Source organism: Quercus lobata, chromosome 2, assembly GCF_001633185.2.
Source record: "Quercus lobata isolate SW786 chromosome 2, ValleyOak3.0 Primary Assembly, whole genome shotgun sequence".
Classification (NCBI taxonomy): Eukaryota; Viridiplantae; Streptophyta; class Magnoliopsida; order Fagales; family Fagaceae; genus Quercus; species Quercus lobata.
In genome coordinates, this window is record NC_044905.1 from 89545575 (window position 1) to 89563492 (window position 17918).

At 34.9% G+C, this 17918-nt stretch overlaps 1 protein-coding gene across 1 annotated transcript; it reads left to right on the forward strand.

Moving 5' to 3' along the window:
• Positions 1-11148: 11148 nt before the first annotated feature.
• LOC115977093 (BRAP2 RING ZnF UBP domain-containing protein 1) lies at positions 11149-17568 on the forward strand. The gene is made up of 11 exons (XM_031098748.1): positions 11149-11584; positions 11703-11811; positions 11904-12018; positions 12124-12221; positions 14688-14794; positions 14960-15209; positions 15552-15605; positions 16158-16301; positions 16470-16534; positions 17085-17139; positions 17231-17568. The coding sequence occupies exons 1-11, from the start codon at positions 11292-11294 to the stop codon at positions 17384-17386; spliced, it is 1446 nt and encodes a 481-aa protein (XP_030954608.1). The 5' UTR covers positions 11149-11291; the 3' UTR covers positions 17387-17568.
• The last annotated feature ends 350 nt before the right edge of the window (positions 17569-17918 follow it).

Here is a 17918-nt window from a genome sequence, read left to right on the forward strand (position 1 = left end):
ACAATTTTTCATTCTCACGAAGGTGATTTGTACTAAGCGCCAAGAAATTGTTGATCGGTATATTGTTTTGCTCGGTATTAGGGGTTGGGTTATTTATTTATTTTTGCTTAAAGGTCCGTTTGGATTGAGCTTATTTTTGCTGAAACTGAAAACTGAAACTGAAAACACTGTAGCAAAATAATTTTTAAATGTGTGAATAGTATCTTGGGACCCATTTTTAATGAAAAAGTTGCTAAAAAGTGGAATTTGTGGGTCCGTGAACAGTGCACGAATGCATTGTTCATAGTTGACTTGGTCAAATAGTGTGGCTGAAAGAGAAAAAAAAAAAAAAAAAAAAGCGCTGGAAAACGCAACAATGCATTTAGCCACTTTCAGTGCAATCCAACGCCCTCTAAGTTTCACTTGTTGGTTTTCTATTTGATAGTGTGGGTTAGGATGGAAAAAAAAAAATTTGAAGAATTTAGTCATTAGTTGATATCACTGGTAATACCAATTAGAAAATCGTATCAGCAAACAATAAATTGTGAAAGAGCATTACATAAGATTGACGTGGTGCTTCTTATGGAAATTATGATTCATATTACCTGATCTCCAAGACCACATCCACATCCACACCAGTCGATTCAAAGAAAAAGAAAGGAACTTAAAAAAAAAAAATTACACATATTTCACTATTTTGTAAAATGTAAAGTGACTTTATTGGAAGAAATTGCAAAGCATTGCCACTAGTCTTTTCTGTCTAATTAGTATAGTCAAAATTGAGGGGGGTCATGTGAATTATGGGCCCTGGCAAAGTCTAAGTTTTTGACATTGACACTACCTTTCTAAATCTGGAATAGTACATGGCCATGGCATGATTCCCTCCCCACCTCTTATGTTGATGTTTAATATGAAATTATATCACAAAGAAGTGAGACCTCAAACATTCATGATATATACAAAGGGTTCCCAAAAGAATTACAATCTAAAATATAAGAATTCTATTTAATCTAAAAAGAAGTTCATACCTTGCAAAGGCAATAAACCACTGGTACAGGGTCTGTAAGAATATAGATTTAATCTCAACAAGAGTTGGCCCAATACCATATGCGTCCATGCAAGGCAAAAAGCAACTGCATTCCAAAGTACACATACTACTATACCTAAGTAAGTTTTTCCGACTAAAGTACACATCAACAACAATTTGAGGCATCAATCCTCAAACTACAAACATAGTACAGAGAAAAGACCATAACTTTTAATCAATGGTGCAACAAGGCAAAATATTGTTTTTATCTACTCATGTGCATGCTGAGAAGATTTTAAAAACTCATTGCTGTGGGTATTGGGCTAAATTATGGTGCAAGGTATTGGTATTACTGTTATTTTGCATGATGGAAATATATAGCTCACTGTTGTTAATGATTTTCAGTGATCCAAAGAGTGCAAATGTTATAGTTACTGCTAGACATGGGGGCCTAAAGTGTTGGGAACTACGGTACATATGATTCCTCTTCTGTATACATTCTCATTAATATTCTCTTACCAAATTTAAAATTATTGATGGTTGCACATTTCATTTCATCTGAATAATGATTCTTGGAATTGTATATAATTCAATTTAATTGCACAAAAATATTAGATTATCTGGGCAAGTAGAACTTAAATCAAAATTGTTAAAAAGTAATCATGATATACCTGTATGGTGTGTGTTTGGTCCATAAATGTCCTATTGAAGTACTTAGCAGCATTCCTGAAAAATGAAACTTCAATAAATTTTTGAGTGACCAGAGTTAAGGTTTAACCTAATTATACAATTGAAAGCCTTGAGCACCTTTATCTTTGATTGTTTTGTTTGGGATCCACAAACTCTCATGGTATGGTTTTACTTTGAGGGAAAAGAGTTTCTTGTAGCCTGAAATCTTAGTCTCTGAATTAGTCAAACTTTCTATTTATATTGTGTCAGATTATTTCTAGTGATACATTTTACTGTGTATTTATTGCCCCAAGGGTGTAATATACAACCACAATCTGCTTCCATTAATTGTGGTTGAGTTAGAGTTTAGTTAGTCATTTTAATTGATGTAATGTGTTGTAACTTGTAGTTAGTGATGAATTAGATTCATTGATATTATGATAAATTATTGATTTTCTCAAAAAGTTAAGATGTTGGGAAATATTGAATTTAATCGTTTAATCTAATAATTAGGCCAATTAAGTGAAATTTGGAAACCATAGACTTTTCTATGGTTGGTCATGATATGTTAGCCACTGTCCTATTTCATGTAGTCTTTTGCTGCAAATCAAAAAAATCTCAGCTCTTCAAAGTGCAAAATGCACCTTTTTCTTTAGGATATTCTCACTGCACTTGCCAATTCGATTCCCATATATAGAGCTTTGGGATGGGGCTAGCTAGGGACTATTTCAGCCACTATCACAACTAACTATAATGGATTTTAAGATTGTTGGAACCAAAAACCGCTTGATACTAAGCATTCGCATAAAGAAAACAACTCACTTGTCTTTTTGAACGTAATAATCTACATTTTTTTATTTTGTTTTACATTATATTGCATGTTATGTCCCAAATTCCATTTGCTATGTTTGGTTGTCGATTGCCGCTTCATATCACCAACATAAATTTTCACTATTGTAATGAGATTGTTGAATATGATGTAGGCAAAAGAAAGTGGGCAAGCAGTGGAGCGTGTAGTTGTTTTTGTGAAAATATACTGCACCAAAAATGGGCATCCTGTTCGTACTGAAGTGGCAGACAAGATTGTAAGCCCTATATCGTAACCTATGTTTGGTTGTTGATTGCCTCTTCATATCACCAACATAAATTTTCACTATTATAATGAGACTGTTGAATATGATGTAGGCAAAAGAAAGTGGGCAAGCAGTGGAGCGTGTAATTGTTTTTGTGAAAATATACTGTACCAAAGATGGGCGTCCTGTTCGTACTGAAGTGGGAGACAAGATTGTAAGTCCTATATCGTAACCTATTTCTTTTGTATTTTGTGCGTGAATTGTTTATGGCAAGTAATATGTTATTTGGTTCTTGTGTGAAAACAGGATAAAATTACTAAAATTTTAAACAAAGGAGGCTCATTACAAGGAGAGCACTGCGAAGGAATCCTATGGTCAAAAGATGATGCGTTTGCTCAAGTGATGGGGGCAGAACGCTGTGGACGTGTACGTGGGGTCGGTTTTGGACCAACCCCATCAGGAAGAAGTGGATCCAACCTTTCATGTTATACATTTGACTCCACCGTCGTCCAGCGAAATGACCCATCGGATGACTAAATTGGAAAATTCGCACTAGACTTTGAGGGACCAACTTGCCCAGTGAGAGCAGAGGCATTAGGAGCAAATCGCCAAATTACATGCATAGCATAAGGAGTAAATCACCAAAGCATTAGCTGAACAAAAGTTGCAATCAAACGCGCAGCATAAGGCACAACTCGCCGAAGCACTAGCCGAAGCAGAGCGGCAATCAGATGCACAACATCAGGAGCAAATGGCAGAAATGATGAATAACATGAGAGTCATGATAGCCCAAATGAGCCCACTTCTAAATGCTACACTGCCTTCTCAGGTACTAAAAATGTTGCATTTAATTTAATGAAAATTGCATGTTTATTGCAATGCATTGTTATGTGCTACTAATACGATGTGTTTCTTTTTTAGAGTTTAGGATAGTGCTGCATCACAATGAGGACTCTTCATGGATATTTTGTGATTGTATGTTGTATTACTTTTTGGCTGTTCATGAAGGAATATTGTAGATAGAATATTATTTTGATATTATAGACAGGTTGATATGTAGACAAGTCAATCATGCCATTCAAAGATTGACAATCTTTTTTGTGAACAAAAAACTTTTTAGTTGAATCTCTTGTAGAAGAACAACCAAGAGAATTAAATAGTGAAGCCATGCATTGTTCTCACTGTAAATTTGAAATAAATAAATTTTACCGCTTCGTAATTTTAAGTACTTTTTGATGGCTCCATTTGTGTAATTTTGTTGGATAGGAATTTTCCCATTATCACTCATGTTGATCATGGCAAGTCTACGCTTGCTGACAGGCTTTTGGAGCGCACTGGGACCATTAAGAGAGGACATGGTCAGCCTCAGTACCTTAAGAAGTTGTAGGTATATCAGCACTTTTAAAAGATTTGTTTTTGTTGTTGTTTAGTAAAACATGAATTGGGTATTCAATGGAATTTGTATTGCTTTTGAGTGGGCTTGTTTAAGAGTGATGAGTGAAGTTTATACTTGCTGAGTTGTCTAGGAAGAGACATGCATTGGGAATGATATGAAATTTATATTGCTTTTCAGTGTATGATGTTTTTCATGGGTTTGTTTTTGAGTGAAGAGTGAAGTATATGCTTGCTAAATTGTTTAGGGAGATACATGAATTGGGTATTTTGTGGAATTTGTATTGCTTTTGATGAGTTTGTTTCCGAGTGAAGTTATAGACTCTTCCTACTTGGTTAGAATTATAACAAAGGAAAAGACGAGTTTGTGGTGCTTTTGAGTTTCTATGGAATTTGCATTGCTTTTGAGTCTTGTGGTGCTTTTGATGAGTTTGTTTCCTAGTGAAGTTTGAGTGTTCTTAGGTGATTAGAATGATAAAAGAGAAAAGAAAATAGTTTGCTAAGTTGGTGAAGGACATGATACAAGTTCGACTGTTAATAGACATTTTTTTGTATTGCTTTTGATGAGTTTGTTTCCAAGTGAAGTTATAGACTCTTTCTAGTTGGTTAGAATTATTAAAAAAGAAAATACGAGTATGCTTAGTCGTTTAGGAAGAAACAAGAATTGGGTGTTCTATGGAATTTGCATTGCTTTTGAGTTTGTAGTGCCTTTGATGAGTTTGTTTCCTAGTGTTCTTAAGATTGGATTTGGTAGTGTTGAAAAGTTGTCTAACTTCACTAATCTTGTTTTTAAGAGCGTCTCTAGCTGCTGCATATTCTGATCGTAGCATTCAATTTTGAAAATAGCTGACTGTTGCCTTTATATTTTTGCAATGTCATTATGGACATAAATTGTGTTCTACTTGTAAAACAAGGGTAAAAGACCGATGCCCCACTTGTAGACAAGAGCTTGGAGATGGGAAGGCACCCCTAGAAGCATCCAGGATAGCCATAGGAAGTTAGAGACAGTCATGTGCGTAATGTTTGCAGTTAAGGTATAACCATAATCATGTGTCAAATGGACCCTAAACTTTCCTCCATTTTGTTGCTATATTGAACTGCATATTCCTTAAAGATTGATAATTTTCTTGTATTCCTTAAAGATTGATTGAAATTGTGACAAGTTTGAGAAAATTCCAACGGACAAAATGGGCTTATGCTCTTTTTGGACAAATTAATTAGTCTTTTGCCCTTCTTCCCAAACTAAATAGAGAAATGCCCTTCTTTTGAAAATCGAGTTTCTCAAAATCGAGTTAAAAAAAAAAAAAAAATTTGGAGCCCTATAGTGACGTTTTTAAGGACCTATAGTGACATTTTAAGAACCTATAGTGGCGTTTTGTAACTTGATATCCATGAAATCGAGTTATAGGCAATTTTGAAAACGTCACTATAGGGCTTAAATCGATTTTGAAAAACTCAATTTTCAAAAGAGAGGTATTTCTCTATTTAGTTTGGGAAGAAGGGCAAAAGGCTAATTAATTTTCCCGAAAATGGCAGAAGCCCATTTTGTCCAAATTCCAACTTGATATTCCTTTCAAATTCCGGCTTGTTATTTTGTTGCATGCAACAAGCCAGAATTTTGCAGGAATAACAAACTGGAATTGTTTGGGTGACAGGTTTTTTATAGTAGCGTTTGTAAAACTTATAGCAGCGTTTGTAAATGCATTTGCCATCTAGCTTAAAAAGAAAGAAAGAAAGAAAAAAGAAAAAGAAAAAAAAACTATAGCCGCGTTTTTAAAATACAGCTATAGATAAATTCAAAAAATATTCAGGGGGTTATAGTCGCGTTTGAAACGCAGCTATAGACAAATTCAAAAAAATATTCAGGGGGGTATAATCGCATTTTGAAACGCAACTATAGGTGGCAAATATAGCCACATTTAAAAAAACGCGGCTATAGTTGTCAAACGCGGCTAAAATATGTCTCTGAAGCTATTAACAAGTGACCTATAGCCATGTTTTTAAACGCGGCTATAGATGGCCCCTATAGCCACATTTAGAAAACGGGACTAGAGAATGTCCTATAGCCACGTTTATAGAAACGTGGCCATTGGTCCGATCCTATAGCCACGTTTTAAACGAGGTCATTGGTCTGATCCTATAGTCACGTTTCAAACACGGCTATAGCTTTCACCTATAGCCACGTTTTAAACGTGGCCGTCCTGGCGTATAGCCACATTTGAAAAAGTGCGGCCATAGACTTCTCAGACCTATAGTCACGGGTTTTAGGCTTAGGTTTGAAAATGCGGCCTAAAAAAACGCGGCTATAAGCCAAATCGTCCTATAGCCACGTTTTTAAAAGCTATAGCGCGTTTTAAAAACACAGCCATAAGATCGTTTTTTTGTAGTGACTTATACTTGTGAAGTAACCACCGCCTCCACACCAAAGGTGCACGGTTTCTCACACAAATTCTTAAACTCTCTAAAATACTCATATTTTTTAGTTAAATAATTATAAATTTAAAAAACAAACTGATTAAAAGAGTAATTTTATTTTAAAAGTTCCTAAGTTTTAAGCTTTTTCTTCTCTTTCCAACCTAAATTACTACTTTTTATTTGAAATTCAAAATTTCAAACTTTTATTAACCCTCACATGGAAAAAGATCTTAAAAATTATGACACTACCTCTATCTCACTTTTAAATATTACAACACTAAACCTAAAATTAAAAATTAAAAATAGTCTCATTGCACGTGCAAAGTGCGTGTGATGAGGTTAGTAAGACTATAAGAGCATTCTTATTTGCTTAAGCAAAAAAGAAAATTTAAATACATTTTGTCTCACCAAAAGCCACTTTATTATTCTATTCTACATAATCTCTAGTCTATATATCTCTTCTTCTTTTTCTTTTTTTTTTTCTAATACTCCATTTAAAATAATATATATTTTTACACTTAACAAAGTTTTTGTGTGTTTAATGTTGGGAATAATACACAAAGTAATAAGGGAAGAATAAGGATAACACAAAAGACAAACAGAAAAAAATAACTTGGAGGTACAAAATTGTTATCCTTAAACAATATTTGCCCCCACACTTTTATTGTTAAAGGGTTATCGCAAATTTGTCCCCCAGATATAACCAAGTTGTTAGGTTCTACAAATAGCAATTATGGAGAATAACCACAGGATTTCTTGTGTTTCTCTCTAACTTACTATTTTTTAAGTGAACATAAGCTGCTATTTATACGCATAAGGTTATATTTCATCAAAAGACACGTATGAAGAGTTAAAATGTTTCATAAAATAGTTCACGAACTTGAAACCTCTTCAAACTTTCTGAACTATCACCATAAAATTCTGCGAAAATTCAATTTTTCGAGTTTTGATCGATCGAGATTGGTTGAGAGTTCCTTTCGATCGATTGAATGCTCTTTTCGATCGATCGAACAGGAATCGAATAGCGATCGAATCATCTAGAAACTTTAGGATTATTTTCTCCATCATTTCGATTGATCGAGCAAAAGTTTCAACCAATCAAAAATACTGAATTTCGAATTTCACTTAGAAAATTTCAGAACTTGAATTTTCACTTTATAAAATAATATTCTCCAATTTCAAACATTATTAATACAACTTATCCACATATATACCTATATATACAACATTTAAGAGTGACATTGAAAGAATCAAAGAAAAAGAAAACGAAAACGAAAAAAAAAAGAAAAAAGAAAAAAAGAATTAAAAAAATGCTACAAAAAGGTATTACCTAAAAATAGATAATACAATGCATAAATTTTGCTACAAAAATGCGGGACAGGAAGTAAGGCTCATTTTATTGTTTTTTATGAAAATTCTTATGTATTTTTCATTTCATCTGGAATTAAAGTATTAGATGAGAATGCTCTAACCAATGGGTTTCTATTTTGTCAAATAAAATTTTTTTGAGAGCTAAAAGTATGAAAAAAAATACCAATAAAAAATACTCAATTTTAAATATATACATAAAAAATATAATTGGAATCTATTCAGTATTAATAAAATGTAAATTACAATAAAGATATAAAATATTTTTAAATACATCCTAACTTTTTTTTTTTTAGCGAAAATCAATAGTAGATTTTATTGTTCATAATCATGTTTTACAATTTGGAAAAGAAGAGAGCGACATCTTTCAGACCAAACAGTATCTATTTTTTTTTATCTTATGCAGCACTAGCAAGCACTAGAATAACTCTAATACATTACAAAGACACGCTAACAAAAAAAAAAAAAAATGAAAGAAAACTTCCTCAAATTAGAATAATATCTTCAAGTATCCTTCCAAATGATACAAATGCTTTCCTCATTGGGATTGCAAAGCACAAAAAAAATACATGTTTTCATTGTGATTGATGAGCCTAGATCGAAGCCTCTACTAATAGTAAAGCACTAGTGGTAGAAAGTTGTAGTCCCGTAGCTAAGCATGAATTTTTTGAGAAAATATCTTCAACATTAATATGAGATGTCGGCTTACGTTTAAAATTAGAGAGAGACGGTAACAGAAGAACTCAACTTAATCATTTATCTTAATGAAATTTGACTTTTTCTTTTTTAGATCTAAAAAGTAATCTACGATTAAATTTTTTTACTGCTAAACTTTTCAATATACAAAAACCCGCTGCACAAAATCATCTTCCATTATTTTTGCTAGACCGGTTTGTATTTTAGTTTTTTTATTTTTTGCTATAAAAAGCTTACAAATTAATGTAAAAATCCATATTGCAGGTCATCTCTATTACCATGCATCAGTTGGAAAAGTTTTCAATCTCCGGTTTAATAGCACATCAAAAGGCAAAGTAATAGACTTGCCCATTTATTGGCTCATCATGTGAAGGGCATTGAGGATTATGTAATATGGTTGAACGAAACTCCTAAGTTTATTTAGCTTATTTTAGCTCAAGACATAATTCGTTTTCGTAAGTGTAGGGTCACGATTCGAGGTCCAGGCCCAACAATTATGTGGTTCCGGCCCAAGGAGTCCTGACCAATAAATTTGTAGATAGTGGGTTACTAGAACTGGGCTTTGGTATGTGAATGACGACCATCAAGGTATTTCCCATGGGCCAAATTTAATAGAGAGAATTAGTCCTCGGCAGAATCCGAAGAGCTTTTCTTGGTGCTTCCGGTGTGTTGGGGATCCATCCCCCCCTATTTGTTTCTCTTTACTCCCCTTTTATAGTCGTTTTCCTCCTCCTGACTGGGGTCCCCAGGGCAGGTACTTATCCCATCCGCCCCTACTTTCAGTTGTTGGGAGTGGTTGTAAGGACAGATAAGTATAGCTGTGTCAGGCACAAGGCACTGAATACAATAAAGGTTGTCTTCCCTTGTACACTTTCGTTCTATCTGTCGTCTTTCTCCACTTTCGTGCTTTCCCTGCCCTGTGGAACGATCTGGAGTTTCGCTATTGATGGTCTGTTACCTCTTTTACCCTCAGCTATATCCATCCGAGGAGGATTTTTCCAAGCCAAGGAGGGGTTTTTCCATGGACTGGGCCCTTGGCCCAGTATAGATATTCAAACGGGCCTATTAGTCTTTTTCCCCCCTATAGTAAGGATAATAGTCTTCTTAAAAGCATAGATTTTTTTAAAAAAAATAATAATTGGTGACACATGGGTTTGTAGGGTGATATCCTAACATCACTTTTTATTTTTTATTTTATAAATCAAATAAAAATTAATTTATTATCTCATTTATTTAAAATATTCTTTTAACTAAAACAAAGAAGGCTTAGGTACAATTTTTAGGACTGAAACTTTTAAAATCTTAAATATTCAACAAAGTTTTCCTTTCAAATAAATTAAGACAAGTTGAAGGGCCAAAATGGCCGAGTACTACTGCTTGGCAAAATATATATGGATCTATAACTGTTTGCAAAATAATTAAGGATTTACCACTTTTTAAAACTTAAGTTTGTAAAACTTGAGTTCCATAAAAAATAACAAAACGAATTTGAAGGCCATTTTTTCAAAGAACTCGAGTTTGTAAAATTGCTAAATATTTCACAACAGTGATATATTGCTAAATATTTTACAAATAGTGGTATATAACAATTTTGGCCCAATTTTAAGTAACTAGGGTAAAATGAAAATGGTAACAAAAGAAATACATTTCATAAAAAATTAATATTTTTTTTAAAAAAAAAAAAAGGAAAGTTCCTTTTAATTTTTTTTTTTAAATCCCCATTTTGTGTACTTGGGAGAAAATGTATGTATGTGTAAGTGTTCACCAAACCGCACAAACTGCAAAAACCACACCAAAACTGCCCCCCATTTTGTGTACTTGGGAGAAAATGTATGTATGTGTAAGTGTTCACCAAACCGCACAAACTGCAAAAACCACACCAAAACTGCCCGCAAAATGGCATAACCGCACCGCACCACACCGCACCGCAAGTAATAGTGCACCGCACCACATTGTGCAGTGCGGTTTTATAATAAGAAAACCGTATAAACTGCACCGCACCGTACCCTCCCTATATATTAATATATTTATTTATTTATTAATATTAAATATATTATTAATAGTTTAATAACCTTAGTTTTCAAACAAAAAAAAAAAGTTTAATAACCATAGCAAGTGTTGAATAGAAAAGCCAACCCAAAATAAAGAAAAATTAGCTCAATAATTTAAAAATTGGCCCAAAAAAAGGGAAAATTAGTTTTGGGCTGAGTAAGAAAAGCTCAAAATTTTAAAAATATACCGATTTTAAACCGCATCTTATACATAGTATCGCACATATAGTCGCAAAAGTAAGGTGCGGTGCGGTTATAATTTTGACTAAACTTTAAACTGCACCACACTGCACCGCACAGCACATGTGACCGTAAAAACAAGGTGCAGTGCAGTTATAATTTTAGGTAAACCGCACCGTAAAGTGCAGTACTAAAAATGACCCAAAACTACACCGCACCACACCGTGAACACCCGTACGGATAATGTAAAGAAAAATTTGAAGCTCTCTCAATCAAAAAAAAAAAAAAAAAAAGTTTTTAAGTTCATTTCAGCAGGATGGTCAAACTTTACTTAACCATCCCAACCGCCGATTTCCCGCGAAAATTTTTATCATTTCCCTGTCAAAAACTGAGTCAGCTCAGCTCGCCGATTCGACACAATAGCGATCCCGACCATCTATCATGTTCTTCCTCCGAGTTCACTCACTGGACACCGATCACACTCTAAAATTGGAAGCCACCGAGTTCACCACCGCCACCACCACTCCATCAAATCCTAACCCTAACCCTAAATTCCGCGAACGCAGAGGCGAGGCCCACCTCTTCCGAAGCACATCGCACTCCTCGCTCCCAAACCCTAGCTCCCGATCCACTTTCCTCTTCATCGTCGCCGTCCCTAACTACCTCTCCTTCGACGACTTCATCCGCTTCTGCGAGTCCCGCATCGATCACGTCTCCGAACTTCTCTTCATCAGGTATTACTACTACTTCGAACCTGAATTGAATTTGTTACACTTTGTTTGGTTGCCGAGAAAGTTGAGAGAAAGAGAAAGAAAAAAAAGAAAGGAAATTTGAATTTTTTTTTTTTGTTAGGAACGATGGGATGGAGGATCGGTACAGTGTTGTGATTAGGCTGGAGAATCAGTCAATGGCTAATGGATTTTATTGCAATTTTAATGGGAAGAAGTTCTCACCGGGCGAGGTAGATGATATTTTCGTGTAGGTTTTGATTGCAAGATGATAAATTCGTACTCATTGAATTTGTGTGTGTTTTCTTAATGGTTGAATGTTTAGGCTGAGGTATGTCATATTCTATTCGTGATGTCTGTTGAGTACACGGAATCGGAAGAGATAGCCAGAACACCTCCTGCCGGGTGTACCAAGTTACCTACTTGCCCTGTTTGTCTTGGTGAGTTAGAACCTTTTTTTTTTTTTTCATTTATGTTTTGGTATGCATTAAAGTTGAGAATTAATGATTGTATGGTTTTCTTTTGGTTTGGTGTGTGAATGTTAGAGAGATTGGATGCGGACACTAGTGGAATACTGCGTACAATTTGTGATCATTCATTTCAGTGTCCCTGCATTTCTAAATGGACTTACTTATCTTGCCAGGTGAGCTAATTCTTGATTCCACAAACATTTCCTCTTTTGTGTTTTAAGTTCTTTATTGGAGAACTTGGTTGTTGAATATAAAGTTATCGTTAGTGTCAATGCACAAGAAAGTCCTTCATGGGCATGTCGTGCTTAAGACTTGCTCAATCCAATTTCTTGAATTTGGGAGTTCTCAAATGGCTCTATGCATACAATGATGGTGATGTTGGTACAAAGCAGTGCCATCCTGTCATCATCTCACCTGGAGTACTGTTGGTGCTTTAACACCCTTTTTGTGTGGAATCTTATTTGCTTGGCCTTTTTGTTTTGATCTTGAAGCTCCAATTTCATTATAGTATTTTGAATATTGTGAAACCCACAATTTTTCATTGGTAATGTCACTAATGTTGTACCTTAGTTGGGGTTGACACCTGACCCAGGATAAAGAGTAATGAAGTCAAATCTAATTTAAAAGTTTTGGACAACTTGTTATAGGATTTTGGGATGGAAAAGGTTTGGACATGTTATGATCCTAGTGTCTCACATGGATTAAGTGTAAGCTTAACCATGTGTTTATAAGCTCTTTTTTTTTTTTTTGATAGGTAATCAGAAATTTATTAATAAAGAGAAAAAAGAAAAGAAAAGTACAAGTTGTTCATGATGATGAACAACAAGAAAAAAAGAACAAACAACACAGCAAAACAAGGTATCAGGAAACTAAGCTAAGGGAAGACATAAACTCAGAGAGAGAAGAACAATTAGTAAAACCCCAACAACGAGACCACTCCCAAAGACTACGTTGGCATAAAACTTTTAACTCGTCCAATGTCTTCTCATTATCCTCAAAGGAACGACGATTTCGTTCCAACCACACAATCCACATTAAGCACCCTGGAACCAAATTCCAAATGTCTGAATTATGTTTCCCAAGCCACTGATGCCAACAAGATAACAAACCCGCCACTAATCCTGGCATAACCCAATGAATACCAAAGGCCTGAAGCATAAAAGTCCAAAGGGAATGAGTAAAAGGGCAATGAAGAAGAAGATGGTCTACCGACTCCCCATCACAACAACACATACAACACCAAGTAGCCAATAGGCGACCCCTAAGCATTAGATTATCCAAAGTGAGGATCCGACCATGAGCAGCTGTCCACAAAAAGAATGCCACTCGCCTAGGAATCTTTGGTAAACACCCTTCCAAGGAAACAAAGAATTCGAAGCACCCCGAATCGCACCCATGGGTTCTTAACAGAACATATTAGGGAAATATGTGGATTTAATATTGTAAGGTTAAGATTAGAGAAGAAAACAAAAGGGAAAAACTTCAGGAATTGGGGGGTGTTCATAGACTGTGAACAGTATCTGTAAACAATACCCTCAAATAGTGTTTTAGTGTTTTGAGGGTTTTGGAAAGCTACTTGATGAATGGGTGGTTTGAGGTTTCAAACAATAGAATTTCATCTTGTCTGAATTTTGATGAGATCACTAGAAATGTCAATGGAAAGTAGAAAGATAAACATACCTAAGCATCACACCTGTTGTTCATTGGCATCACACCTTGGAAAGGGTTGCTTGCATCACACAATCCTCAAGAGCAATAGTTGCTGAATTATTCATAAACATATATTATTATTATTCCTTTTTTCTTTTTGTTGGTGAGTTACATTATTATTCCAATAAAAATCCTTAGATCCGTATATAGGCAAGTGACACTTACACCTTAAGGACTTGGACCCCTTGAAAACCTAATACAACTTGGTCTTCTAGGACTTTTACTACCGGGCCCAAACTAAATAACTAAACTCACAAATAAGAAACCTATTACTTAATAGAACCCAAATTAAGACCCCATGGCCCATTAGTACAGCCCATGTCCAGAGACCAGAAAATCACAGAATTGCCAGACATGAAAATGAATAAGACTAAAAGAAATCTGACCTGAACAACAAAACTCATAATCTACTAGCAAGCCTATTCAAGCTCCTAAGTAACCTTGGAACCTTGGCATCATCAGACATGTGCCAAATTAATGCATAATTATTAGAAATAATTTTGGGATGCTTTTTATATATGTTCAATTGTTGCTGCCATGGTCCCCCACCAATATTCTGTATAGCTTACTTAATAAAACATTCCCAACTTTCTGTGTCATAGTGAAAGTAAGGTCAAGATATACTTATCAAAAAAAGAAGGTAAGCTCAAAATATTATGTTTAGTGTTGGTCATATTACTGGTTGGATTAGCTATGCAAGTATGTAGCCATAACTTTGACTTGTTTAACTTGCATGATTCCATGGAAGTCTTAGTACAATACTGACATATTTGTTTTAGCTTGTATAATGCACACCATCTCATGTCGACAGCCCTTGCATCAGTCTTATCTAGAGTTTGTCTTAAACTGTTTGACTGCACTAGAAGTGTCTGAATGTTGGGATAACAATATTGAAGAAGGTTTCTAATGTGCTTTCTGTATGTAATCAGGTCTGCCGATTCTGTCTGCAGCAAGATGAGAAACCAGCTTGCTTTGTTTGTGAAACATTGGAGAATATTTGGGTTTGTATGATTTGCGGTTTTGTAGGATGTGGAAGGTAATGCATTTATTTTATTCTACATTTCTACTTCTTACTCTGCTCTTTTGTTTCTGAAGACTCTAGGGTAATAAAGCACTGATACCTTTTTTGTTTTATTTTTCTCTCCTAAACTTCTCTGGTAATTTGGTACTCATAGTTTGTGACTTTATTTTCATTTTGTAGATATAAAAAAGGCCATGCCATTGAGCACTACAAGGATACTCAGCATTGCTATTCTCTTGATATGCAAACACAACAAATTTGGGATTATGTTGGTGACAATTATGTTCACCGACTGAATCAGTCAAAAATTGATAGCAAGTTGGCGGGGATGAGCTCTCCTTGTATGTCATTGGAAGGAAGTTGTGGTACTTGTGGATGTAGTGAAGATTCTAGCATAAGTGGGGCCCTCTTTAGCAGCAAAGTTGAAGCAGTAAGATTCTCTTTTTATATTTTCTTTCTAAAATATTGAATATGCAAATTTTTTGTTATTAAGATTACTTTGAACTTACCACCCATCCTTGTAGGCAGATGGTACCCCCCCCCGGCACAAAGTGCTTGGGGGTCTGAGCTGCAGGGTCAATAACATATTAATGTATATATTTCTAATCATCTAAAAAAATAAAAAATAAAGAAAGAAAGAAGAAGATTACTTTGAACTTTGATTCTACCCGATATGCATGCATGTCTACTACGACTTGGATGGCTATGAGTTGAACTTTTTAAAATATGAAGTAAACATGGACTAATCTTCAATTTATATGATTGACACCAGATTATGGATGAATACAACCATCTTCTTGCAAATCAGCTGGATACCCAAAGACAAGTAAGTTAATTATAAATTGACCCCTACTCCTGGCACCCTCCTCCCCCTATCCCCTGCCCTTTCATTCTCCTATCCTGTATTCTCCCCACCCCTTGCTGGATGTTGATCTGGAGATATTCACTCATTAAATTTTAGTAGAATCTGAAATATGTTCTACACTTTTTTCTATGTTTCTGTATGTCTCTCTTTCTCTCAGTCATTTATAGCATCTACAAATGTAGTTTAATTGTCTGGTAGAATGCGGGGTTCCAAGTCCATCCTTTGATTTGTCAGTTTTATGTCTCTGCTAGGGATGGGGGTGGGGAATTTAATTGCATGAGCTAGGGCTACTTAAAAATCTAAGTATCACTGTGTCATAAATCATTGAAAGCTAATGTATTTGCTTAAACCGGTAGGAGTTTTTAATTGGGTTTCTTTTTCTGAGATATTTCGCATGGATAATTTTTCTCCATATGTGTAGTTAAGTTATTTATGTACTACAAGTTTGGCACTCAGCATGTCCTCTTATAAATTTTCTAGAAGTTAATCTATATATACTTGTTTTTTTCCCAGTATTATGAATCTCAAATTGTAGAGGCCAAAAGTAAAGTGGAAAGTTCTATTTCAGAAGCAGTGGAGAACGCTGTGACTTCCAAGATGCAGGACATCCAAAATAAATTGGAAAAGTTTATTGAAGAAAAAAATGCTGTTGCAGATGTAAGTTGTTAATTGTATACTAATCAAGTTTGGATATTTTAAATTTCTGTTTTATACTAGCAAGTTTAGTAGTTTCATCTAGGTATTGGCATAGCTAGGGTCATATTTAAATTTTTTACCTTGATCTTTAGCAATTTCTTTCCTTAAAAGAGTCCTTTTTGTCCTTAGATCAATCGAGATCTCATCAAGAACCAAGAAATTTGGCGAAAGAAGGCCAAGGAAACTGAAGAGAGGTACGCAATCTTTATTCTTCCATTTGCTTATCTTAATAATGACAATGTTGGATTAGACAATGACCTCTGAAATGTTGCTATAGGTAGCCATATACTTGTGACAGAAACTCTTGTTTAGGTAGAGGAAGACCAAAAATAACATTAGTAGAAATAATAGAAAATAGGAAAATAATACATGTGGCCAACACTTAAGCAAAAAATTTGTTGCCAACCCCAAAAAAATTTGGGGACTAAAGCTTTGTTTTTTTTTTTTTTTTTTTGAGGGTGACTAAAGTTTTGTTTTTGTTGTTGTTGTATCTGTCCTATTAAATTATTACCTTAGCTTTTCAGGTAAAAATTAGCACTTCACGTTCAATTTATTATTGCAACCCCCCCCAAAAAAAAGGTTATAAAGCGATCAGGAATTAAGTTACCTGCATTAGTCCTCAGTAAATTTTACATCAGTAAGATAAGTAGTGACTGCAAAGATCTTTTTCTTGATTGTGGCAACTAATTCTTGCCTTACATTTTATCCTGGGTAAACCAAGTATTAAACTCCTTGTTCATATAGGGAAGCTACTTTACTGAAGTCGAGGGATGAGAAGATTCTTGATCTGGAAGAACAGGTGCTACAATTACCTTTAAATTCTTATTCTTGTAAGCCACAGCTTGAAATTTTCAGTTTTGTTAACGTTTGAATGACAATGATGATCACAGATCAGAGATCTAACCATCTACATGGAAGCCCAGAAAACACTTGGTAATATGACAGATTCAGATGGCATCAGAGACGGCACACTTCTACCATTATCTTATAAGCAGTCTTCCCCGGCAAACAGTAGAAGGCACACAAAGGCAGGTCGTAGGCGGTAGATGGTTATCATCTCATTGCGTGTAATGTATATTGATGGCATAACCAAATAACCATATTTTCTTGAGTTGGATAACGCGTCTTGTTGAGTGATGTTGTATAAAGATATTAATTAGATTTGGCATATGAAGCCATTTATTAGTCGTCAATGATGATAGCAGAAGTGATTTTGTTATTCTCTTAAGGCAAAAAACTGGGATTTTCAGTTGTAGTTATATAGGTATATGCTCGCTGGGAAAAGGCTTACCAGTCTTGGGGGCATTCAATCATGATGGAACCAAGAATCTAGGACCTTTTTTCCAATAGATAAATATATTTACTGAGAAAAACCTAATAGTTTTAGGTGTATTCAACTCATCGTACAAGTAACCTGAATATATATACACGCGCGCAAAAGAAATTGTGAACTGCTCTAAAGAATAATTCACACTGCTCCTTTCCCACACCTGTTCGGCTGTTCTGAACTTTCTTGTGGTGTGTCAACCTTAAGCCAACCAAGTGGGTGATAGGCAGTCTTTTGAGTCAATAGTCAAA